Genomic DNA, 22,594 nt, shown 5'->3' on the forward strand with positions numbered 1-22,594 from the left:
TAGATTCTTGAAACTCATCTTCTGCTAAGCACATTTGCAGCAACTTGAAGCCCCAAACTTCAACAAATTAGGTAAATCTAACTTACCTGTAACTTAAATTAAGCAACACTTCAAGCTACTAAACATTAAAGGAATCTCTTGCGACTTCAAATTGCTATCACTAATATAAAAAATCATGACAAAGAAATAAAAGGACCACAAATGGAAATAGATCTTACCTCTCTCATAAAAGACATCTCAAGAGCGACACTAGAGACGAAGGATCTTACCTTACGAGCCATGGAAAGCCCCGAAGGTTTATGTCGCTCTTTGTTGACTACTCCTCCATTCCCTGCTCCCAGCTCACCCAGCTTTTCAAAGTCATCGGCATTTAGCTCGCCTATCTGGTGTAAATTACAAAAACTATAAAGGGCTATCCATCGTCCTTTAAGGTGGCAAGATGGATTGAGTAAACGGCAAGAGTGTAGTTCGTAGGGGAATTTTCTTCGCCCGCACCCCCAGGAAAAAATCTACGTTTAGAACCGTCGCGCCGATCGACCCCGTGGTGACCTTTAAAGCACCACGGGGCAAACCAGCCCGCAGGTGGTGACGCACTTTTTCCTGATCGATGGTGGGGAATCAAGAGTTCCCGTGACACCCCTCGCTGGCGACAGGGAGTCCCCACAAGCTATACCCTTACCGAGTAAACACAGTGTATTCCATTTTAATTCAGCACTATTTACCTTTTATATACGTCAAAAAGAATCATCAACATTACAAAGTTACTGTACAATGCTAATAGCTTCCCAAACACTCCTCTTTCTACCGCATCCAACAAAATACTGCTGCCCTTCCTCGCATAGCTTTTCCACCTGGAGATTTCAGTTATTTCGAAACCATATTTTCATCCGCTTCCATCGAAGTCAACACGGGTCCATTAACTCTTATACACTAATGTCATTCTAAGCCTAACTGATTTAATGCCTTCACAAGGAAAGCAAAATCTTAAAATACCCCAATTTTTGGTAACTTCATCTAACATCTATTACTCTAACTTCATCTACCATCTATTACTCTAAGTCCTATTTTAAATTGCACGTAAATGGGCCACAAGATGTTCTAATACTTCCTTATATGATATTGTTCTTTAAAAAGAAATATAAGACTAAAGTTACATTTCAGCACACCAACTCACAAAACCCAGCAGCATACATCCATTTGACAGCTTTGAATCTTACTGCTTTTCTTCATGAATTTCATTTTGGAAATTAAATAATGTACACTGTACCTTTCATATTCTGATCACCCTCCTTTCCTTTTTAATCTTGAAGTTTGAAATTGATTCCCTCCCCCCAAAAATTCTTAAAGTACGGTGGGCTTAAATATTAAGAGTAATTCATCACTGACAAATTAAATCGAAGAGCAAAACTCCATATGCCTCCAGGAAGCAGTGTTTGTAGTTAACACAAGTCGGGCTAATTATAACCCAAGAAGAGTCGTCCATGTGACTAAACCTAGTCGGTGGAGAACATTGATTACCACTGCTGTATTGAACCTGTTTCTAAAATCTATTTATTTTTCATCAGGAAAAAAGGCAAAGCAGATTAACTTTTCTAGACGTGTACATGGACTCTAAGTTCAAATACACCCAGCTTTGTAGCAGCAGCCCCGACCACTGCACGCGAGCTTCCCCCTCTTAGAAGCTTGCAATTGGTTAGCTCTGGAAAAGGGAAAGATGTCACACTTAATTTGTCTAAATGATATGGAATACACTACTGAGGCATGTTCACTCTGTGGATAATTAAACAGATTTTCCTCCCTATATTGATGAAGGTTTTATCTCAGATTAATAGGATTAAACGTTTTATTTACGAGCATCCCTATACAAAAACACCACTCTCTTTAATATGACAAGACCTTCATAACTGTTCCTTCTAAAGAAATAACTTTAAATTAAATGGTGACTTATACAAATCAGTTGCGAGGGAAATTAATTAATCATAGCCCTGTATATCAAATGAAAAAATCATATTTCAATTATACTTTAAAATAAAAGACATTTAGGGTTGTGACAGCCTAAAGGATAACAAAACAGACTTATGATAAATTGGTAGGAAGTTCAAAACCAGCTCGCAGCTCACAAACGTTTCCGCTAGCGTTCATAATCTCATTGTCCCTATGAGCAAGGGCCTATAGTGCTACCTTTCGACTCATCAGTACCCATTTCCAGACCCTCCTTGGTCCTAACGAGTGATTATGGTCTTGAACACCAATCATATGCATTTATGTTTCGTATCTATAACATTACCTTGTCTCTTGCTGCTCTAAGTAGGCTTTAAACCTTGAAAGCCTCCTATGGCCTCTGCCAAGAAACTTAACATTTGATACATTTAAGAGCATTAATTATACGCAGACTTTTCAAATCAACTCTGTTCCTTGTCATCAAATAGAGGTGAATAAACGATAACAAAAGATTTTATGAATACTGTACTGTACAATTACAATACCAGTCTGCATTGCTCAAAGATAGTCTTTGTGCTTTAAGTGAGAATAATGAACTAGCTTGACAACATCCTCCAGTAATTAACGTCAACCTAAAACTTAAGTATACCGAAACAAACGCAGGCATTCATTCACCTTGAATAATTCCGCCAGATTTGACATGTAATTCAGGTTTACTTATTTTAATTACGTATTCTTAGTTGAGAACGTGATTTTATTGCTCGAGAATTTTTCACTTTGAATAATCAAAATCTTCAATTCTACTTGGAAAAGCCACCCTTGCTAAATGAATGAAACTGAAAGGAATTGAAAACTACTCCACTTTACAAAACCATTGCTAACCAATAAGCTTCAAGTGACGGCCGTGATATAGCAGTGGGCGGGGCTACCACTGTCAAGCTACACAATTTTGACTACAGCTATTATGATTTCATACTTATATACTAAGAAGCCACATTATAATCTAGGCGACTGCGTTATCTGCGTACGAGTCTCCTCGTATGTAAGAAATCTACTGAATTCATAAATATCAACAGACAAAAAAGATTATTATCATCATATTGCATTACTGTATTCTCCCCAGACGTAACTTTCATTCCAATTCAGATCTCTCAGAATCCCCCAAGAATCCAGATATCCATTCAAACACGTCCGGAAATAGAGCAAAGACTCGAGACCAACCTTTTGCTTTTGGACGAGAAATATCTCGAGTCGCCTCCGTTGCGTGTCGTCCATGTCTAGCTCTTCGATGCACTTCAGAAGGGATTCTAGTGAGACGGCTCCAAAACTACCCGAGGCTCCGGTGCTGGCTTTTCTCTGGGGCGTCCTGTGGGGTGAAACCAAGGCGGACCTAATGAGAAGAGAGAAAAGGCGTCTAGCAAGGGGGCAAAAAAATTGAATCACAGATATAAAACAGACAATAGATATCAAAGAATTTTTTTTTTCTCAAGCCATAGCAAGACAAAAACAATTCATGGTAATTAATTTCCAAATACTTTTCCCAGTACACAAAGTAGCCAATTCATTAGTATAAAAATAAAATCCTGTAGCGAGACACTCAAGCCAATGTTTATCCCAATTTCCATTAACAACAAAAATTTCAGTAATGTGCTTCAGTACTAATACCGGTTATACAAGTAAGTACTGTACAGTACCTGTACAGTAATATCCCTATATACTAAGTTGACAGTAGATACTCTGTTAGTTTAACTAAAAAGGAAGTGTTAGTTTAACTAAAAAGGAAGGACATCTTTTTTCTAAATGTAAATCAAGTCAGATAATATCATTACACGAGTCTTTTTCTGTCTTATAAGATAGAAGCAAGAACTCGTGATTCCAAAATTTTACTTAGAAAATAACTTTAGAAATTCGCGGGGGCATAAAAACAATTAGAATAGCGCCAAAGTATCCCTGTGTGACGTAAGAGGCGACTAAAAAGGACGGGACGAGGGGGCTGGGAACCCCCTCTCCTGTATTTACAATCCTGTGAGACATCATCAAAGAGATGGACCCGGGGGGAGAGTGACTGCTCCCCGCACTTTTGTTTCTTTTGTTTGATGTCGGCTACCCCCCAAAACTGGGGGAAATGCCTTGGTATATGTATGTATGTATGTATGTATGTATGTACTAAGCGCCAAATATAAGACACTTAAATAATGTAATCGGTCCTTCAACTCCTCAGAGGCACTTATAACAAAGCATTGAATATACAGTAATCTAATGCAGAGCAAACGTAAGTACACATTAGATATTTGGGAAATATATCATGACTCGGTAGTTTTTTGAGTGATGTAGTACATTACTGCACTGTAAGTTAGGTAGTGGTGGTGGTGGCGGTGGGGGTGGTGGGGGAGGCAGTAGCTGTAGTGAACGACACCTCGTAGTAACGGGGGATTTTGAGGAGGGAGAAGTCTAATTGGAAAGGGATCTCTGGTAGTGGTATCACTCGTCCCAGTTTTAATACCGACACCCTTTAGGGGTGAGCGAGCTGGATATATTCCTAGCATTCCGTGCAATTTTTTTTTTCTCTGGTATATTTAGCAGTATTTATACCTTTGAAATGGTGCTTTAAGGAGCATTTCATGGAGCGACACAGGTTCCTCGCCCAGAAATAGATTTTTCCTTCGTCAAAATCCCTTTTTTAGTTATATTTCCTTACACAAAAAATGTGCATAAATACTACACAGCATTGTTTTAATTTCACATGGGAGAAGTATACGATCCCTGTAGCTCAGCCAGATATTACACAATAGCTTCCTTATCAAGTACTTAACACCATTAAAGATAAGCCATCGTCATCCCGGGAAGAAATACGTCAGATTGAGATGGAAAAACGAAGGAGCAGAAGTTTGATTTAAAATTTTGAAAGCCAAAAGTCAGCACTTGAAAGGCCAGAAATATGTTATTTTCATTAGTAAAATAAATTTTTGAATATACTTACCCGATAATCATGTAGCTGTCAACTCCGTTGCCCGACAGAATTCTACGGAAGGGATACGCCAGCGATCGCTATACAAGAGGGGGGTGTACTCACAAGCGCCACCTGTGGCCAGGTACTGCAGTACTTCTTGTTGACACCACCTCAATTTTTCCTCGGTCCACTGGTTCTATGGGGAGGAAGGGTGGGTCAATTAAATCATGATTATCGGGTAAGTATATTCAAAAATTTATTTTACTAATGAAAATAACATTTTTCAATATTAATCTTACCTGATAATCATGTACCTGATTCACACCCAGGGAGGTGGGTGAAAACCAGTGTACATGTATATCAAGAAGCTAAGTATCCCGTATTTCATATTATCAGTTATTCAAAATAACAATGAAATTATAAGTACCTGGTAAGGAAGTCGACTTGAGCCATTACTCTGCCTTAAATAAGTTCGTCTTCCTTACTGAGCGCAGCGTTCCTCTTAGGAGGCTGAACAACTCTAAGGTGCTGAAGTATCAAGGGCTGCAACCCATACTAAAGGACCTCATCACAACCTTTAACCTCGGCGCTTCTCAAGAAAGAATTGACCACCCGCCAAATCAACAAGGATGTGGAAGGCTTCTTAGCCGACCGTACAACCCATAAAAAGTATTCAAGAGAAAGGTTAAAAGGTTATGGGATTATGGGAATGTAGTGGCTGAGCCCCCGCCTACTACTGCATTCGTTGCTACGAATGGTCCCAGGGTGTAGCAGTACTCGTAAAGAGACTGGACATCTTTGAGATAGAATGATGCGAACACTGACTTGCTTCTCCAATAGGTTGCATCCATAACACTCTGCAGAGAACGGTTCTGTTTGAAGGCCACTGAAGTAGCCACAGCTCTCACTTCATGTGTCCTTACCTTCAGCAAAGCAAGGTCTTCTTCCTTCAGATGAGAATGTGCTTCCCTAATCAGAAGCCTGAATAGTAAGAAACTGAGTTCTTAGACCTTGGAAAAGAAGGCTTCTTGATAGCACACCATAAGGCTTCTGATTGTCCTCGTAAAGGTTAAGACCTTTTTAGATAGTACCTAAGAGCTCTAACTGGGCAAAGTACTCTCTTCAGTTCATTCCCCACCAAGTTGGACAGGCTTGGGATCTCGAACGACTTAGGCCAAGGACGTGAAGGAAGCTCGTTTAGCAAAAACCGAGCTGCAAGGAACATGTAGCCGTTTCAGATGTGAAAACTATGATCCTGCTGAAGGCGTGGATCTCACTTACTCTTTTAGCTGTTGTCAAGCACACGAGGAAAAGAGTTTTTAATGTGAGGTCCTAAAAAGAGGCTGATTGGAGAGGTTCAAATCTTGATGACATAAGGAACCTTAGGACCACGTCTAGATTCCAGCCTGGAGTGGACAACCGACGTTCCTTTGAGGTCTCAAAAGACCTAGAGAGGTCCTGTAGATCTTTGTTGGTGGAAAGATCCAAGCCTCTGTGGCGGAAAACCGCTGCCAACATACTTCTGTAACCCTTGATCGTAGGAGCTGAAAGGGATCTTACTTTCCTTAGATGTAACAGGAAGTCAGCAATCTGGGTTACAGTGGTACTGGTTGAGGAAACTGCATTGGTCTTGTACCAGCTTCGGAAGACTTCCCCTTGAGACTGATAGACTCTGAGAGTGGATGTTCTCCTTGCTCTGGCAATCGCTCTGGCTGCCTCCTTCGAAAAGCCCCTAGCTCTTGAGAGTCTTTCGAAAGTCTGAAGGCAGTCAGACGAAGAGCGTGGAGGTTTGGGTGTACCTTCTTTACGTGAGGTTGACGTAGAAGGTTCACTCCTAGAGGAAGAGTCCTGGGAATGTCGACCAGCCATTGCAGTACCTCTATGAACCATTCTCTCGCGGGCCAGAGCGGAGCCAACCAACGTCAGCCGTGTCCCTTTGCGAGAGGAGAACTTCTGAAGTACCCTGTTGACAATCTTGAACGGCGGGAATGCATACAGGTCGAGATGGGACCAATCCAGCAGAAAAGCATCCACGTGAACTGCTGCTGGGTCTGGAATCGGAGAACAATACAACAGGAGTCTCTAGGTTATCGAGGTAGCGAACAGATCTATGGTTGGCTGACCCCACAGGGCCCAAAGTCTGCTGCAAACATTCTTGTGAAGGGTCCACTCTGTGGGGATGACCTGACCCTTCCGGCTGAGGCGATCTGCCATGACATTCATACCGCCCTGAATGAACCTCGTTACCAGCGTGAGCTTTCGATCTTTTGACCAGATGAGGAGGTCCCTTGCGATCTAGAACAACTTCCACGAAAGAGTCCCTCCCTGCTTGGAGATGTAAGCCAGGGCTGTGGTGTTGTCAGAGTCCACCTCCACCACCTTGTTAAGCTGGAGGGACTTGAAGTTTATCAAGGCCAGAAGAACCGCCAACAACTCCTTGCAATTGATGTGAAGTGTCCTTTGCTCCTGATTCCATGTTCCCGAGCATTCCTGTCCGTCCAAAGTCGCACCCCAGCCCGTGTCTGATGCGTCCGAGAGGAGACGGCGGTCGGGTTTCTGAACAGCCAAAGGTAGACTTCCTTGAGAAGAAAGCTGTTCTTACACCACGCGAGAGTAGACCTCCTCTCTTCGGAAACAGGAACTGAGACCGTCTCTAGCGTCCTGTCCTTTATCCAGTGAGCAGCTAGATGATACTGAAGGGGGCGGAGGTGGAGTCTCCCTAACACGATGAACAGGGCCAGCGATGAAAGTGTCCCTGTTAGACTCATCCACTACCTGACTGAGCATCGGTTCCTTCTCAGCATGCTCTGGATGCATTCTAGGGCTTGGAAGATCCTTGGGGCCGACGGAAAAGCCCGAAAAGCTCGACTCTGAAGATCCATACCCAGGTAGACAATGGTCTGGGATGGGACGAGCTGGGACTCCTCAAAATTGACCAGGAGGCCCAGTTCCTTGGTCAGATCCATAGTCCATCTGAGAATCTCCAGACAGCGACGACTTGTGGGAGCTCTTAAAAGCCAGTCGTCTGACGGAGCCGGACACAAGATCATGGTACTGCTGCACAGTCTGTGAACTGTCAACCATGGGGAAGCGAGGAAGTACAGTGACAACCCGAAGCTGTCTAGACTGTCTGGGTCGTACAGACAACTCCTTATCGGGTTGCTGAGGTTGCCGCACTGCGTCACAACAAGTCACTTCTGCTGGTTGTTGAACGTCTTCCCAGTGACACACTGACTCCGTAAACAAAAAATCCTCTAACAAGGACTAAGCTTGGACTGCATGTCTTGCAACACAGCTCAAGGTCTATGGGAGCAGGTGTGGTAACAGACGGGGTTAGCGACTGAAGTGGAACCATTACCTTCCCTGGAAGCATGTTATGCTTAAATAAAAGTCCATAGGAGGCTAAGCAGCTAAAGGCTCCTCTCCAAATGACAGAGTCCTCAAGGGAATATCAGAAGGAGGGAGAAAAGCACTTTCTCATCTACAGGGACCATATCCGAGAAAAGCTAAGTTCTCTCAGTGAGGGTTTCACTGGTGCAAAAGCAGCAGACTAGAAGGCAACGTTATGAAACTGCTTGACAGTCTAGTGAGTTGGCAACAACCAAAGATGTGTGACTGAGAAGCATGCGGTAAGGTATGCAGAGCATGCTGTATGCAGAGCATGCTGTATGTAGAGCATGCTGTAAGGTAAGCAGAGCATGTTGCATGGCGTGTAACATTTCTCAGAAATTCCATGACCAGTGCTAGATTGAGTAATATCGCATTACTGTCCATTGAAAGTGCACGTGCCGAGGGAATTGATTTAGACTGTTTTGTTGATGAATTTGATAGCCGGCATGATAATCGTAGAATTAAGCTGCACTAAATATACGTACTATAATCTACTTCACCTCAGGAAAGGGAAACTCGCCCTGTTGGCAACACTGCATTACTTCATGCATGCTTGCATGGGGTTTTAATATCAACATAATATTTACATTATATTCATAACTCATGATTCATTTTTGTTTTGAAGATATTTTTGCCATATTTTTGCGATTTTGTTAAAAATATATTGCAAGGAATACATATATATTTTTTTTTTTTTTTTAAGTAATACGAATAACCTCCATTATCATAATGTTTGTGTAGGCATACATGTATATGTTTTACAAATGCAAGTTATGAAAGTAATGAGGTGTTATTATTGTCATTTGTTATTTCAAAGTTGAATGGGAAGAGGCTCAAGCTGAGGAGAAAGTGGCAGATGCATGCGTTGAGGTGGCTGACTCATAGCATGAGGTTCCTGCCTCAAGAGTTGCGCTTGCCTCAAGGGTTGAGGTGGCTGCGCAGAGAGAGGCTCTTGACTCACGAGTTGAGGTTCTTGAGGTGTGAGCTGCGAGAGTTGAGGTGGCGGCTGCGCAGAACGCGACTCCTGTCTCACGAGTTGAGGTTCTTGAGGAGCTTGCCTCGAGAGTTGAGGTTGTAGCTGCGAGAGCTGAGGTGGCTGCCTCAAGGATGGTAGAGGTTGTCGTACCTCAAGAGGTTGCTGCCTCGAGGATGGTCTTACTGCAAGAAACTCTTGCCTCAAAGGAAGAGTGTAAGGCATAAGACTCCTGTCCCCATTGTTGAGGAGGTTGTAGCGTGGTAAGAGATTCCTGCCTCAAGGAAGGTGGAGGTTGCTGCACAACGCTGGTAACTGGAAACTCCCAACGCGGCAGCTCACGCATGGAGGTAGCCTGAGGAACCTCAACCTCATACGTCTGGCAGATTGTACTGCGCAGAGGAGGAGGAGCGTTCGCAGGAGGAGGTGTATTAACCTCCTCTGCCTGAAACTCCTGCATCAACACCGCAAGCTGAGACTGCATTGACTGCAGCAAAGACCACTAGAGTTTAAGAAAGACAACAACAAACGGTGCTACTGTCCGTTGAGACTGAGGGTCTAAAACAGCTGGTGCGGCAACAGACGGAGCTACTGCCTGTTGCGATACCACCTTGCCTCTCTGGGAGGTGTGCAGTTGTCGTACTGCAGCAAGTCCGAACTGACCTAGGGCTAATGGCTACACCTAGGAGTTGGACTTGTGCGGAAGGGACCGACTTGCACTTAAAAGCTGCAAGATTGGTCCATGGTTTCTGCGAGAAACCTCTACCGCAGACGAGGAAAGAAAGGGCTCTCTCGTCTTTGTGTGGGTGGGGTGATCACGTCGGCAACGTGTGTAGATACACCCGAAACCACGGAGGGAAAACGTCTGTTCGTCGATCAAGGCCTGCTGAACCCATAAGTCCTTCGACATTACTTCTCCCCTGGGCTTGGGAGCTTGTAAGAGGTCCCAGACTAGGCGAACAACTGGCACGAACAGACGAACCCTCGAACGCAACACTGTAACACTTTGCGCTTATCACTTATCACTTTTGATTTTCTGTTTGCACTTATTTCACTGAACTCGAAACTTTAAGTGGTTTGTACCTGAAACACGCAATTCTATCCTTCCTTAAAAGTTAATAATTGCGAAAACAGAATTACAATGTAACAGAAAAATCTAATGAAAGATAAATAATTCAGTGGCTGGAAAGAGACTAAACACTAGATCAAATAAACTACGTTTAAAATCTCTCACCGCATAAAGCTTGAGAACAAGAATAAAACTCTAGAAACGTTTACCTTCTTCCCCTAAAGAGACTAGGGAGAAGAGCAAAAACGATAACAACGTTACTCGCTTGAACGAAACGTTTATCCTCCTCTCTCCCCCTCCGTCTCTATCTCTCTCTCTCTCTCTCTCTTGACTTAGAACCTGAGAGAAGAGCCCAATCATATATATCGTTAAAACATATTATTGTTAAAGGAAAAAAACTGAAAGATTTCCCAAATAAAAAGTTCCTTTATTAGAATTAAAACCATTAAGCTAAGAAAGAATGAACAAAACGCTAGAAACGGTTTACTCTTACTGCAACGTAACACCGTGAAAATTCTCTCTCTATCGTAACGATAGAGCGCAAGTTGAACGTTCTGAACGTCAACAACTGCAGAGACAAAACAAAACGTTAGTTCAACTTTGAAAACAGTACGAGACTATCAAAGAAATTCTTTCAAAAACATTAAAATAGCATAATATGTTAACAGGTAAAACCGAAATGACGGGCTCAATGTTAATTAACTTCGGTACAAGAAAAGACCGCCTACTATTAGGAAAGGTCGAATATAAACAAATATAAAAATTAATTTTAATAAGTTTATAAAAAAGGAAGTTAATCGAAGAGGCCTATAAAAGGCGGAGAGATATAAAATAAATCTATAACTTTTGTTAAGCAAAATTAAGAAAGAGAGTCTATACTCTCTTAGACACCAACACTTCCGTCTAAGGGAAGGGTCGGCCATTTAAAAGTGAAAGAGAGTTCATACTCTCTTCGTCACCATAATTAATCAAATTAATTCCAAAAGCTAGCTAAGCTAATAATAAAACTTCCTGAATAGCGAAAGCTAAAATCTAGAGCAAATACATCACCAAATCGTGAGCAAAAACTCCAGAATCAACAGCGTATCCATGTAGGTCTAGCCGGAGGCACGACAGAGGAAAAATTGAGGTGGTGTCAACAAGAAGTACTGCAGTACCTGGCCACAGGTGGCGCTTGTGAGTACACCCCCCTCTTGTATAGCGATCGCTGGCGTATCCCTTCCGTAGAATTCTGTCGGGCAACGGAGTTGACAGCTACATGATTATCGGGTAAGATTAATATTGAAAAAACGACCAAGCTGGAATATCCAAGGAGAAAAGAGGACACTAAGCAATGTACCTTCCTCCAAGGCATTAACACACCCGGCATCCTTACTAATCTTTATATCTATATAAGCTAATTTCAATTGATTTCACAATTAATGCTTAGATGAGCTATTAATATATACAGGAACCAGAGGAATACAAATTTGACAAGTGAAATCAGAACATGTATCACCTTTCTAAATAGATTTACGTCAGTAATGGTATTTTCATGACATCGTGTCCAACTGTAGAATATATACCCAAGTCTTTTCACCACCTCACTCCACTGTATAGGACAATTTAGCGACAGGCCAAGTACGACAATGACATGTACAGTATTATCAGCAAAGATCAGCAGAGGCCGCTAGAGGGGGAGCTTCGGAGGAGGAAAGGGCAACGGAAGAAGAAGTTCTGGAATTTTCTCTCTTCAGAGAAGCCTCTGAAGGAGAAAGATCCCTTTGGCCTTCTTCTTACGGCACTGGGCAAACCTCTCCCACTGGGAGGTAGACCACTCCCTACATTCAATACATAAATTGACTTGAATACCAACTGGCAAAGTCTGAAGATACAAACCACTCGCGTGGCTTATTCAAATATTTGTAGGGATACTTACATCTGAAATGTACGCCCATTTCAAGTCAAACCAAGTAGAGTAATTTATAGGGGAAAGTTTGACATAAAACCATTAATGATGATAAAGCACCATAGGCTAGTCTTATTCTAGCCAAAACAATACAGGTGCCACCATGAACATAGCATACATCTGCATAAATTAAACTCCCCCAGCATACCTCACACCAGTAGGGTTGAATCCTAAGTAAGTTCTAATTCCAGGCAGAATGGAATGATCTTCCTAATCGGGTAGTTGAATCAGTAAGACTTCAAAAGTTCTAACTTGCAGCAAATGTTTTTATGTTGAACAGGTTAACATAAGTCCTTTTATAGTTTACATATGAAATATATGTTTTAATGTTGGTAATGTTTTTAAAATATTTCATTTTACTTTGTTCATTACTTCTTATATCGTTTATTTATTTCCTTATTCCCTTTCTTCATTGGGCTATTTTTCCCTGTTGGAGCCCTTGGGCTTATACCATCTTGCTTTTCCAACTAGGGTTATAGCTTAGCTAGTAATAATAATAATAAAATTGGCAACAATATGATCATGACATTTCTCCCTGCTCCTGAAGCCTAAATCATAGACAAAACAATTAACACTAAGTTCCTATAAATGAATATGTGTTAGTCAACATCTTAATAATGAGAATGCATATGCCAATGTAACAACCCCCAAGATAAGAATGTGCGACTTATGCCTTTTTATAGACAAGAATCTGTGCTAAATAAAATAGAAAAATGCTAGAATTTCTTTTAAATGAGTTTTTCTTATGCAGATATAGCTGCAGAAATCAAGATACATATGTAGGAAAGTTCAGTAGTGTTAGCAAATCACCGGTGTGTGGGGGGGAAGGGTAGCAAGCTACCCTTCCCCTACCCCCCGCTAACTAGCGCGGGGGTAATTAACCCTCGTTAAAAACTATTGGCTCGTCATTTCAGCTACGCTAAAAGGTAAACCCAATGTAAATAGCGTGGTTTGTATTTTGGTTACGGAACAAACAAGCTTTCTGAACACAATGGACATTCGTGGTTGGGGTTATCAGTCGAATGTCTAAGTTAATCGTGTTGGATTTGAGAACTTTCCAATTAAAAAACCCTTCTTGGAAAGCATTTCTTTCATAATTGATTATGAAATTTCATTCGAGAAATGTTTTCCTTCTTTGCCATATCAATTTTTATCATCCAGCATCTTATTTCTCCCTAAATAGGCGACGTATTATATTCCCGTTTTATAAATTTATTCAGAATTCCTCAAATAATATTTGTTAAAGGCAAAATAAGGTGCAAGAATATTACTTTTTGATAAACAGGAATATATTTCTTGGTATCTTTGAGTCTTGTGTCTCCCTGAAGTCTGACTGAGCAAAAGAAGATTAAGTTGTTAGTGAAAAAAGATAACACTAGAAATAGAAATGGGAAATGAAGTTACAAAAAACAGTGAGAGATCATATATGCTACAACAGCATTGATAGTAGCAACGATTTATTCAATCAGTAATATAGAGAGCAAAGTGAACAATACACAGTCTTTTGTTAAAGCCAGTACAGTATATATGAATTTGGAAACAAAAGTTAGCTATATTGTTACAATCCACCAACATATTTTCAAACTATGGCTTGATAAACAACAGTCGTGCTCTGGCTTGAGAAAAGAATCAATCTAGAAAATGTTATGTAACATGGCATTGCAAAATTGCATAATAAATCTTTAAACCTTACACTGTATGAAATAAATAGACAAAATAATATCACAAATTTTTAAGTAATTTGTATTTTTCCTAACATACTTACCTAGAACTACCTTCTTAGGAGTTACTAGTAACTCTACCTAACCGACCAGCTTTTTGTATAGTTTACCCTACTCCCGTTTTCTACGGGGTCAACCTCAGGCAGTGTGATACGTGCAAAAATCACAAAATACGGTACGTACCACTAAATTTGGCTGGGCCTAAGCTCGATTTGATGAATAAAATACTATTCTATGGATTTTAAAAAACATAAAACCATTTCTTTCCCTTGACTAAATTCAAGGGCTTCAAGGAAGATTTTATATCAACTAATATGGTGTATGACATGAATTAAATTGTCAAGGGGTTTGTTCAGGTAAGTGACAAAACCTGATACGTGAAGTCCAACTGGTTCTTTAAAATCAAATAAAAACTAACAAAAAAACCATCTGAATTACGCAGTACCTGACCGTCGAGAATTCTGACCAGATTACAATTGACAAGGCCAATGACAATAATGGCGGGGCACAGCCAGCACAACCCTATGCCAGTTTAAAGCCAAGGCAAATGGTACTATTTTGGCTAGTAGCTTAAGCATCTGGCCATGAAAATATAATAGTAGAAAACATGCAGAGTTCTCAACTCTGAGGCGATGTGTGTAAAACAGCTGAAACTAGAGGGGCACTCAGTCGAGCGCAGACCTCCACTGTGGCAGCTTATTTCTCAACCTTGGGTTTCATACAATCAAATATGAATCAAGTTTGAAGTCTCTGTGACACCAATGTCCAAACTTATGGCTGATAACATGAATTGGACATTTTGCCTTACCATGATCTTAACCTTCCAAAATTTAATTATTTCCAACTTTTTACATAACAGTTAATCCCTTCATGTTTCTTTACTCCACGATTAAATTTATGGCCAGGAAGCTGTTTGCAAACAAACGGGCGAAAACATAACCTCCTTCCAACTTTGTTGGTGGAGGTAAAGAAACGGTGAAGCGCAGATATAAGTGGGAAAAGCTGAACACAAAGATAAAAATGACAACACCAGATCCCCTTCTATCTGACAGAGCTCAATTTACGTATATGGAATTAAAGTTAACATTGGGACATCTTAACCCTTTAATCCCCAGGCTATTTGGAAATTTCCAACCCTTAACCCCCAGGGGTTATTTTTTTCCCAGCACATTTTTCAGTATATTTTTTTTTAATTACTCTAACAGCCTTAATTTTTGTCATAGAGAGGTCAGGTTGGTCTCATTCTCTTGGAAAATGCTTGAATTTTTTTCCCCCCCCAAAAAAAAAATATGAAAAAAAAAGTTTTTATAGCATTTTTTGCAAGGACGTACCGGTACGTCCAAGGGGGTAAAGGGATAGCTTTTGTGAAACGTACCAGTACATCCTTCGGGGGTAAAAGGGTTAAACATTGAATCTAACAAACCAAAGTATTTATGATTCCTATAAAAATCTATAAAAATCAAGTTATGAAATTCAAAGAACTGGTCACCACTAATTACGTTGCAGGCACGAGAAGCCAAACAGAAAACTGGCAAGAAATTATGTGCAAATAGGAAAATAAGACAATGGCCCAGAAATAAATCCCTTCAAGAAGACATCCCCTATCATCGCTAGTAGTCAAAACTACACCAAAATCTGGAGGGGACAAAGAATGAAAACACTGCATATGAGGCTGATAAGAGAACTGAAAACCAAAAGGGGCAAACCCAAACCGAGATTACAGCCATTAGTGGCAGAAAAAAAAGGATTTTTTTTAGTTTTAACCCTTTAACCCCCAGGTTATTTGGAAATTTCCAACCCTTAACACCCAGGGGTTATTTTTTTCCCAGCACATTTTGCAGTACAGTATAAATTTTTTTAAAAATTGCTCTAACAGCCTTAATTTTTGTCATGGAGAGGTCAGGGTGATCTCATTCTCTTGGAAAATGCCTGAAATTTCTCAAAAAAATTATCAAAAATATGGAAAAAAAAATGTTTATAGCATTTTTTTGCAAGGACGTACTGATACGTCCATGGGGGTAAGGGGATGGCTTTTGTGAAACGTACCAGTACGTCCTTTGGGGGTAAAAGGGTTAAAGTGATTGTCAATATAAACCAGGTTCTGATTAAAGCATTACGAACATCAGGAGAGTTTCATATAAGAGAAACCAAAGTTTTCATATAAATATAAAGTGTAAATTTTAAGGAATGGATTCAAGAATAACAAAGGAAAGGGACACACATTTGCAATTTGTTCAGTCACTTGCAAGAAATTCATGCCACATCTAATCTACCTTAGGGAAATGTTTTAATTTTATTTCCATTCTACCATGTTTTAAGCTTTGTTATCCACGCTGCTGAATCTCGTTCCTAATCTACAGGACAAAATCTTGCATTATATTTAATTCCTTATTCCTGATCTGGTTATCAAACTCTAGCACTGATGTTGTTAGTTTTTTTCGTGCATGTTGCATACGATTTCTCATAATTTCTTTCTGCATGCTACATAAGATTTCTAGTTTTGTTGTGCAATTTGCAGAAGATTCTTCATAATTTCTCAGTGCACATTGCATAAGATTTCTCATAATTTCTCTATGCACATTGCATAAGATTTCTCATAATTTCTCTATGCATGATGCATAAGATTTCTCATAATTTCTCTATGCACATTGCATAAGATTTCTCATAATTTCTCTATGCACGTTGCGTAAGATTTCTCATAATTTCTCTATGCACATTGCGTAAGATTTCACAATTTCTCTATGCACATTGCATAAGATTTCTCAATTTCTCTATGCATGATGCATAAGATTTCTCATAATTTCTCTATGCACATTGCATAAGATTTCTCATAATTTCTCTATGCATGATGCATAAGATTTCTCATAATTTCTCATAGGATTTCTCAATTTCTCTATGCATGATGCATAAGATTTCACATAATTTCTCTATGCACGTTGCATAAATTTCTCAGAATTTCTCTATGCACGTTGCATAAATTTCTCAGAATTTCTCTATGCACGTTGCATAAGATTTCTCAGAATTTCTCTATGCACGTTGCATAAGATTTCTCAGAATTTCTCTATGCACGTTGCATAAGATTTCTCATAATTTCTTTATGCACATTGCATAAGATTTCTCATAATTTCTCTATGCACATTGCATAAGATCTCAATTTCTTGATGCACATTGCATAAAATTTCTCTGTGCACATTGCATAAGATCTCAGAATTTCTCTATGCACGTTGCATAAGATTTCTCAATTTCTCTATGCACATTGCATAAAATTTCTCAATTTCTTTATGCACATTGCATAAGATTTCTCATAATTTATCTATGTATGATGCATAAGATTTCTCAATTTCTATATGCAAGTTGCATAAGATTTTTCATAATTTTTGTGCATGTTGCATAAGATTTTTCATCATTTCTTTTTACATGTTGCATAAGATTTCTCAGAATTTCTCTATACACGTTGCATAAGCATAAGATTTCTCATAATTTTTATGCATGTTGCATAAGATCTCATAATGTCTTTATGCACATTGCATAAGATTTCTCATAATTCTGACCATCCTTTCCATTCAGCATTCTAGAAGATTCATTCCAGCTGTGACCAGACTATGGAATGATTTTTGTAATCTGGCAGTTGAATCCTCGGAACTTCAGAAGTTCAAACTAGTTACAAATAATTCACTGCTAAACAAGTTAACATAGATCTCATTTCATGAGTAATAAATGATTGATCTCTTTCAATGTTGTTACTGATCTAAATAAGTTTTTTTTTTTTTTTTCATTATTTCTAATACGTAATATTCATCTATTTCCTTTCTGCACTGGTCTTCCTTGTTGGAAGCCCCTGGGCTAGCAGCATTCTGCTTTTATAACTAGGGATGTAGCTTGGCTACTAGTAATAATAATCGGCCTACATTATTTAAAAAAATCAAAATACAGAAATTTTAGTGGCTTAAAATAGTCCAAGTTCACCTTTGCTAAAGAATGCAACTTTCTATATTCAGGTAAGACCTAATTAGCTAAAGAAAGTAAAAAGGGGTTTTATCATAGACTACACTAGAGGGGTACACAGTAGAGGGCAGACCTCCGCCACAGTTCCTAGGTTAGGTTGAGTGGGAAACCTTAGGTTAGGTTGAGTGGGAAACCTTAGGTTAGGTTGAGTGGGAAACCTTAGGTTAGGTTGAGTGGGAAACCTTAGGTTAGGTTGAGCGGGAAACCTTAGGTTAGGTTGAGTGGGAAACCTTAGATTAGATTGAGTGGGAAACCTTTAGTTAGGTTGAGTGGGAAACCTTAGGTTAGGTTGAGTGGGAAACCTTAGGTTAGGTTGAGTGGGAAACCTTAGGTTAGGTTGAGTGGGAAACCTTTAGTTAGGTTGAGTGGGAAACCTTTAGTTAGGTTGAGTGGGAAACCTTAGGTTAGGTCGTGCTGTATTGTTTCCCCTTTGAAAAATGGGTTTTTCCAGAAATAATTTCTAAAATTTTAAAGCATCTCTAATTTGAAAAAGAGATTTCCACCTAGTATTTTCACATGAAGTGTTAAAAGTACCAATAAATAAACAAGGAACACCTTATTTTCTGCATTTGGGATATTGTATAATACTATAATTTTACCAACAACAGTCAATAGTACAGTCTAATGTAACTCAAGAAACGTGAATATACATTTACACCTGCGCCATTCAGTGAAATGGTACTCTGGCTTATGAGGGATCCTAGACCAGTTTAGTTGAGGAGAGGTGATGGAGTCTAAGTTCACAATGAGAAAGGATATAGCATCCTAGGTTGGGTAAAGGAGAACGTGAGATTTCAATATTTACTAGCCTAGCTCACAATGAATAGGGATAATTAAACCCAGACCCAACCTAAGGCTGGATGCTGCGACCTCGACCCAACATAAGGTAAGACGCTGTGAGCCGATCCAATCTAGTGTAGGATATTGCGACCGCGACCCAACATAGGGTAGGATTCTGCAGCCAAACATTAAGTAAGATGCTATGACCCCGATCCAACATAAGGTAGGATGCCGTACTCTCGACCCAACGTAAGGTAAGATGCCGTGACCTCGACCCAACATAAGGTAGGATGCCGTGACCTCGACCCAACATAAGGTAGGATGCCGTGACCTCGACCCAACATAAGGTAGGATGCCGTGACCTCGCCCCAACATAAGGTAGGATGCCGTGACCTCGACCCAACATAAGGTAGGATGCTGCAACTGCAACCCAACGTAAGGTAGGATGCTGTGATCCCAACCTAACATACAGTAGGATGCTGCGACCCCAATTCAACATAGGATGCTGAGACCCCAACCTGACAAAGTAGGATGCTATGACTGTGACCCAACATAAGGTAGGATGCTATGACCCCGACCCAACATAAGGTAGGATGCTATGACCCCGACCCAACATAAGGTAGGATGCTATGACCCCGACCCAACATCTGGTATGATATTGCAACCTAACATAAGGTAGGATGCTATAACCTTGACTCAACAATAGGTAGGATATTGCAACCCAACATAAGGTAGGATATTGCAACCCATCATATGGTAGGATGCTATGACCCCAACCCAACAAAATAGGATATTGCAACCTAACAATGTGGCATGCTGTGACCCCAAACCAACATAAGGTAGGATGCTGCGACCTCGACCCAGCATTGGGTAGGATGCTGTGACCCCGACCCAACATAAAGTAGGATGCTGTAACCCAAACCCAACATAAGGTAGGATGCTGAAACCTCGACCCAGCATAGGATAGGATGCTGTGACCCTAACCCAACATAAGGTAGGATGCTGCGACCCTGACCCAACATAAGATAGGATGCTGCGACCTCGACCCAATATAGGATAGGATGATGCGACTCTGACCCAACATAAGGTAGGATTTTGCAACCTAACATAAGGTAGGATGCTGAGCCCCAACCCAACATGAGGTAGGATATTGCAACCCAACATAATGTAAGATACAGCGACCCGACATAAGGTAGGATGCCGAACCCGACTCAACATAACCTAAGATATTGCAACCCAACATAAGGTAGGATGCTGCGACCCTACAGTACCTTTAATAGAGAGAACAAACCCCACACCTGTAATCTAACCCAAAACAGTATCCTAACTCAGCATGTATCACAGTTTCCTCGACCTTATAGACTACATGAAATGCCAAAAGAGGTTGGGAACTACCTAAACCTACTCTTCGACCTGTAATTATTTGCCCTGCCCGGTAGGGCAACACTATCCGATACAGGCAGATGTCAGTTGATTACAGTAGGTTAACGTATGTTAGCCTAACCTTAAACACTAGGTATTTAATATATTTCAAAAGCACGTTTTGAGGAAACTATCAGTCAGGATTCAGTGTTGATTGGGGAAACTCGAGGGAAATTGTAATGTCCGAAAACAATGTGTAATCGACTCGTACAAATGCGCAGTGTAGTAACAGACTGCGGGGATGAAAAATCAATATGAAGAGACATACACCAGAGAGAAAAAGAGGGTAAATAGATGCAAGAGGAAGAAGAAGAGGAGGAGGCGAGAGGAAAAACAGAAAAAGAGAGAGAGAGAGAGAGAGGACACCAATAAGATTTGGACTCACTCTGTGCCAGGGTTGTCATCATTGCTGTGTTCGATGGATCCAGGGGGTAACTTTAAATTAAACTTGTTCTTCGACATTTTCCTCGCGTTTCTTTCCACTCCCGAACCAAAAAAAAAAGGAAAGGTTAAAAAGGGGGGACGGGATACGTTCGAGTCGCCAGGACTCAGGAGGGAGGGATAATTATCGATCAATAAATAGAGACAGTGTTCTGTCCTCTTCCGTCCAACAACAATCTTGAACTGGAAAGAAATTTGGATCAATATGGGAGAACGAGAACACAAACAACGATACTATCGTACGTTGGTAAGAGTTGTCGTACGTGTGGTTATCTACATGTTTCTACGGTGTTGATCGCAAATGACTGAGAATTATATGGATAATTCTCTTTAGGAATTCGTAAAACATTAATATTTGTAAGTTATTATTCACAAACGTTTCTTTTTAACAAATAATGAATGAATATTACAATGGCCGGTATGATTGCCAAAGCAGACTCGAACGCAATGCACGAGCTTCTCTTCGTTGCTTATTTAAGATATCTAAGATATTCTAAGTTAAAATTGCCTATTTATTACTATTCATATAGTTTATTCATTTCCTTATTCTCTATCCTCACTGGATTCTTCCATGTTGAAGCCCTTGGGATTATAACTTCTTACTTTTTTTTTTACTAGGGTTGTGACTTAGTTAATAATAATAATAATAATAATAATAATAATAATAATAATAATAATAATAATAATAATTTATATATATCAGTTACATTCTTAACAATTTTTTATTAATTCTTGATGCACTTAAATGATTTTGGATAGCCAACTGTACAAGTCAACACCATTACTCCCATATATATATAGGCTATATATATATATATATATATATATATATATATATATATATATATATATATATATATATATATATATATATATATATATATATGTGTGTGTGTGTGTGTGTGTGTGTGTGTGTGTGTGTATTCACAGCGTTCCTAGATGATAGATTTTTAAGAATTTAGATTGGGAAAAATGTAGGAAATTAACATTAAACATTAATAGGGAATACCTTAACAAAAGGCTAGAAGATTTGAATAGAGAAAGAAGAAACCTAAGACTGAAATGAATATGAGTAAAACGAAGATAATATTCAATGAAAATTCAGGAACACAACAAATAAGGGTTATGGACGAACCTCTAGAGATTGTTAATAAATATAGGTACTTAGGATAGACAGTAAGAATTTCCCAGGACATGAGACTAAATAAAGAGGTAGATAAGTATGAGATGGAGAGGTTTTGGTAAACAAAATGAGATTATGAAATGTAAAAGGTCACTTTCTCTAAAAAGAAAAGTATTCAGTCAAAAGTTCTAACCAGTATTAACTTGTGCACCAGACACTTGGAGCCTTACTAAAGCCTTAGAACATAAGCTAGTTACAACTCAAAGAGCTACGGAAAGAATAATGATGGGAATAACACTAAGAGAGAGGAAGAGAGCAACATGGATACGAGAGCAAACAAACCTAGAGGATATTTTAACAATATGTAGGAAAAAAAAAAGAAATGGACATGGGCAGGAGATATAATGAGAATGACAGATAATAGAATGAACATAGAAAAAATAACACAATGGGTCCATAGAGATTGCAAACGAAACAGGTGAAGAAAGAGAAGACGATGGATTGACATACTAAGAAAATGTGCAAGTATAGAATAACATAGAAAGACCATAAACAGACCGGAACGGAAAGACATGCCTAGGGCCTTTGTCCTGCATTGGATTACCAAAGGCTGATGATTATATATATATATATTATATTATATATATATATATATATATATATATATATATATATATATATATATATACTATATATACATATATATATAATATATATGAATATATATATATACACATATATATAATATATATAAATATCTATATAATATATATAATATATATATATATATATATAATATATATATATATATATATATATATATATATATAT

General features: G+C 39.4%; 1 protein-coding gene across 4 annotated transcripts in view; it reads right to left on the reverse strand.

Annotated features, from left to right (window-relative positions):
* Positions 1-20,832, reverse strand: part of Dsor1 (mitogen-activated protein kinase kinase 1) — a 32,431-nt gene extending 11,599 nt beyond the window's left edge. Inside the window, exons 1-3 of one of the 4 annotated variants that reach the window (XM_068370613.1) lie at positions 20,585-20,832; positions 3,163-3,307; positions 219-383 (exon numbers count right to left, since the gene is read on the reverse strand). In XM_068370613.1, coding sequence (XP_068226714.1) covers positions 219-383; positions 3,163-3,307; positions 20,585-20,661 — 387 coding nt within the window. In that variant the 5' untranslated portion in view covers positions 20,662-20,832. Of the gene's footprint in view, positions 1-218; positions 384-3,162; positions 3,332-20,584 lie in introns of all 4 variants that reach the window. The other 3 variants (XM_068370612.1, XM_068370615.1, XM_068370614.1) reach the window with 3 other exon arrangements.
* Between the last annotated feature and the right edge of the window lie 1,762 nt (positions 20,833-22,594).

This window comes from Palaemon carinicauda, chromosome 3, assembly GCF_036898095.1.
Source record: "Palaemon carinicauda isolate YSFRI2023 chromosome 3, ASM3689809v2, whole genome shotgun sequence".
Taxonomy (NCBI): Eukaryota; Metazoa; Arthropoda; class Malacostraca; order Decapoda; family Palaemonidae; genus Palaemon; species Palaemon carinicauda.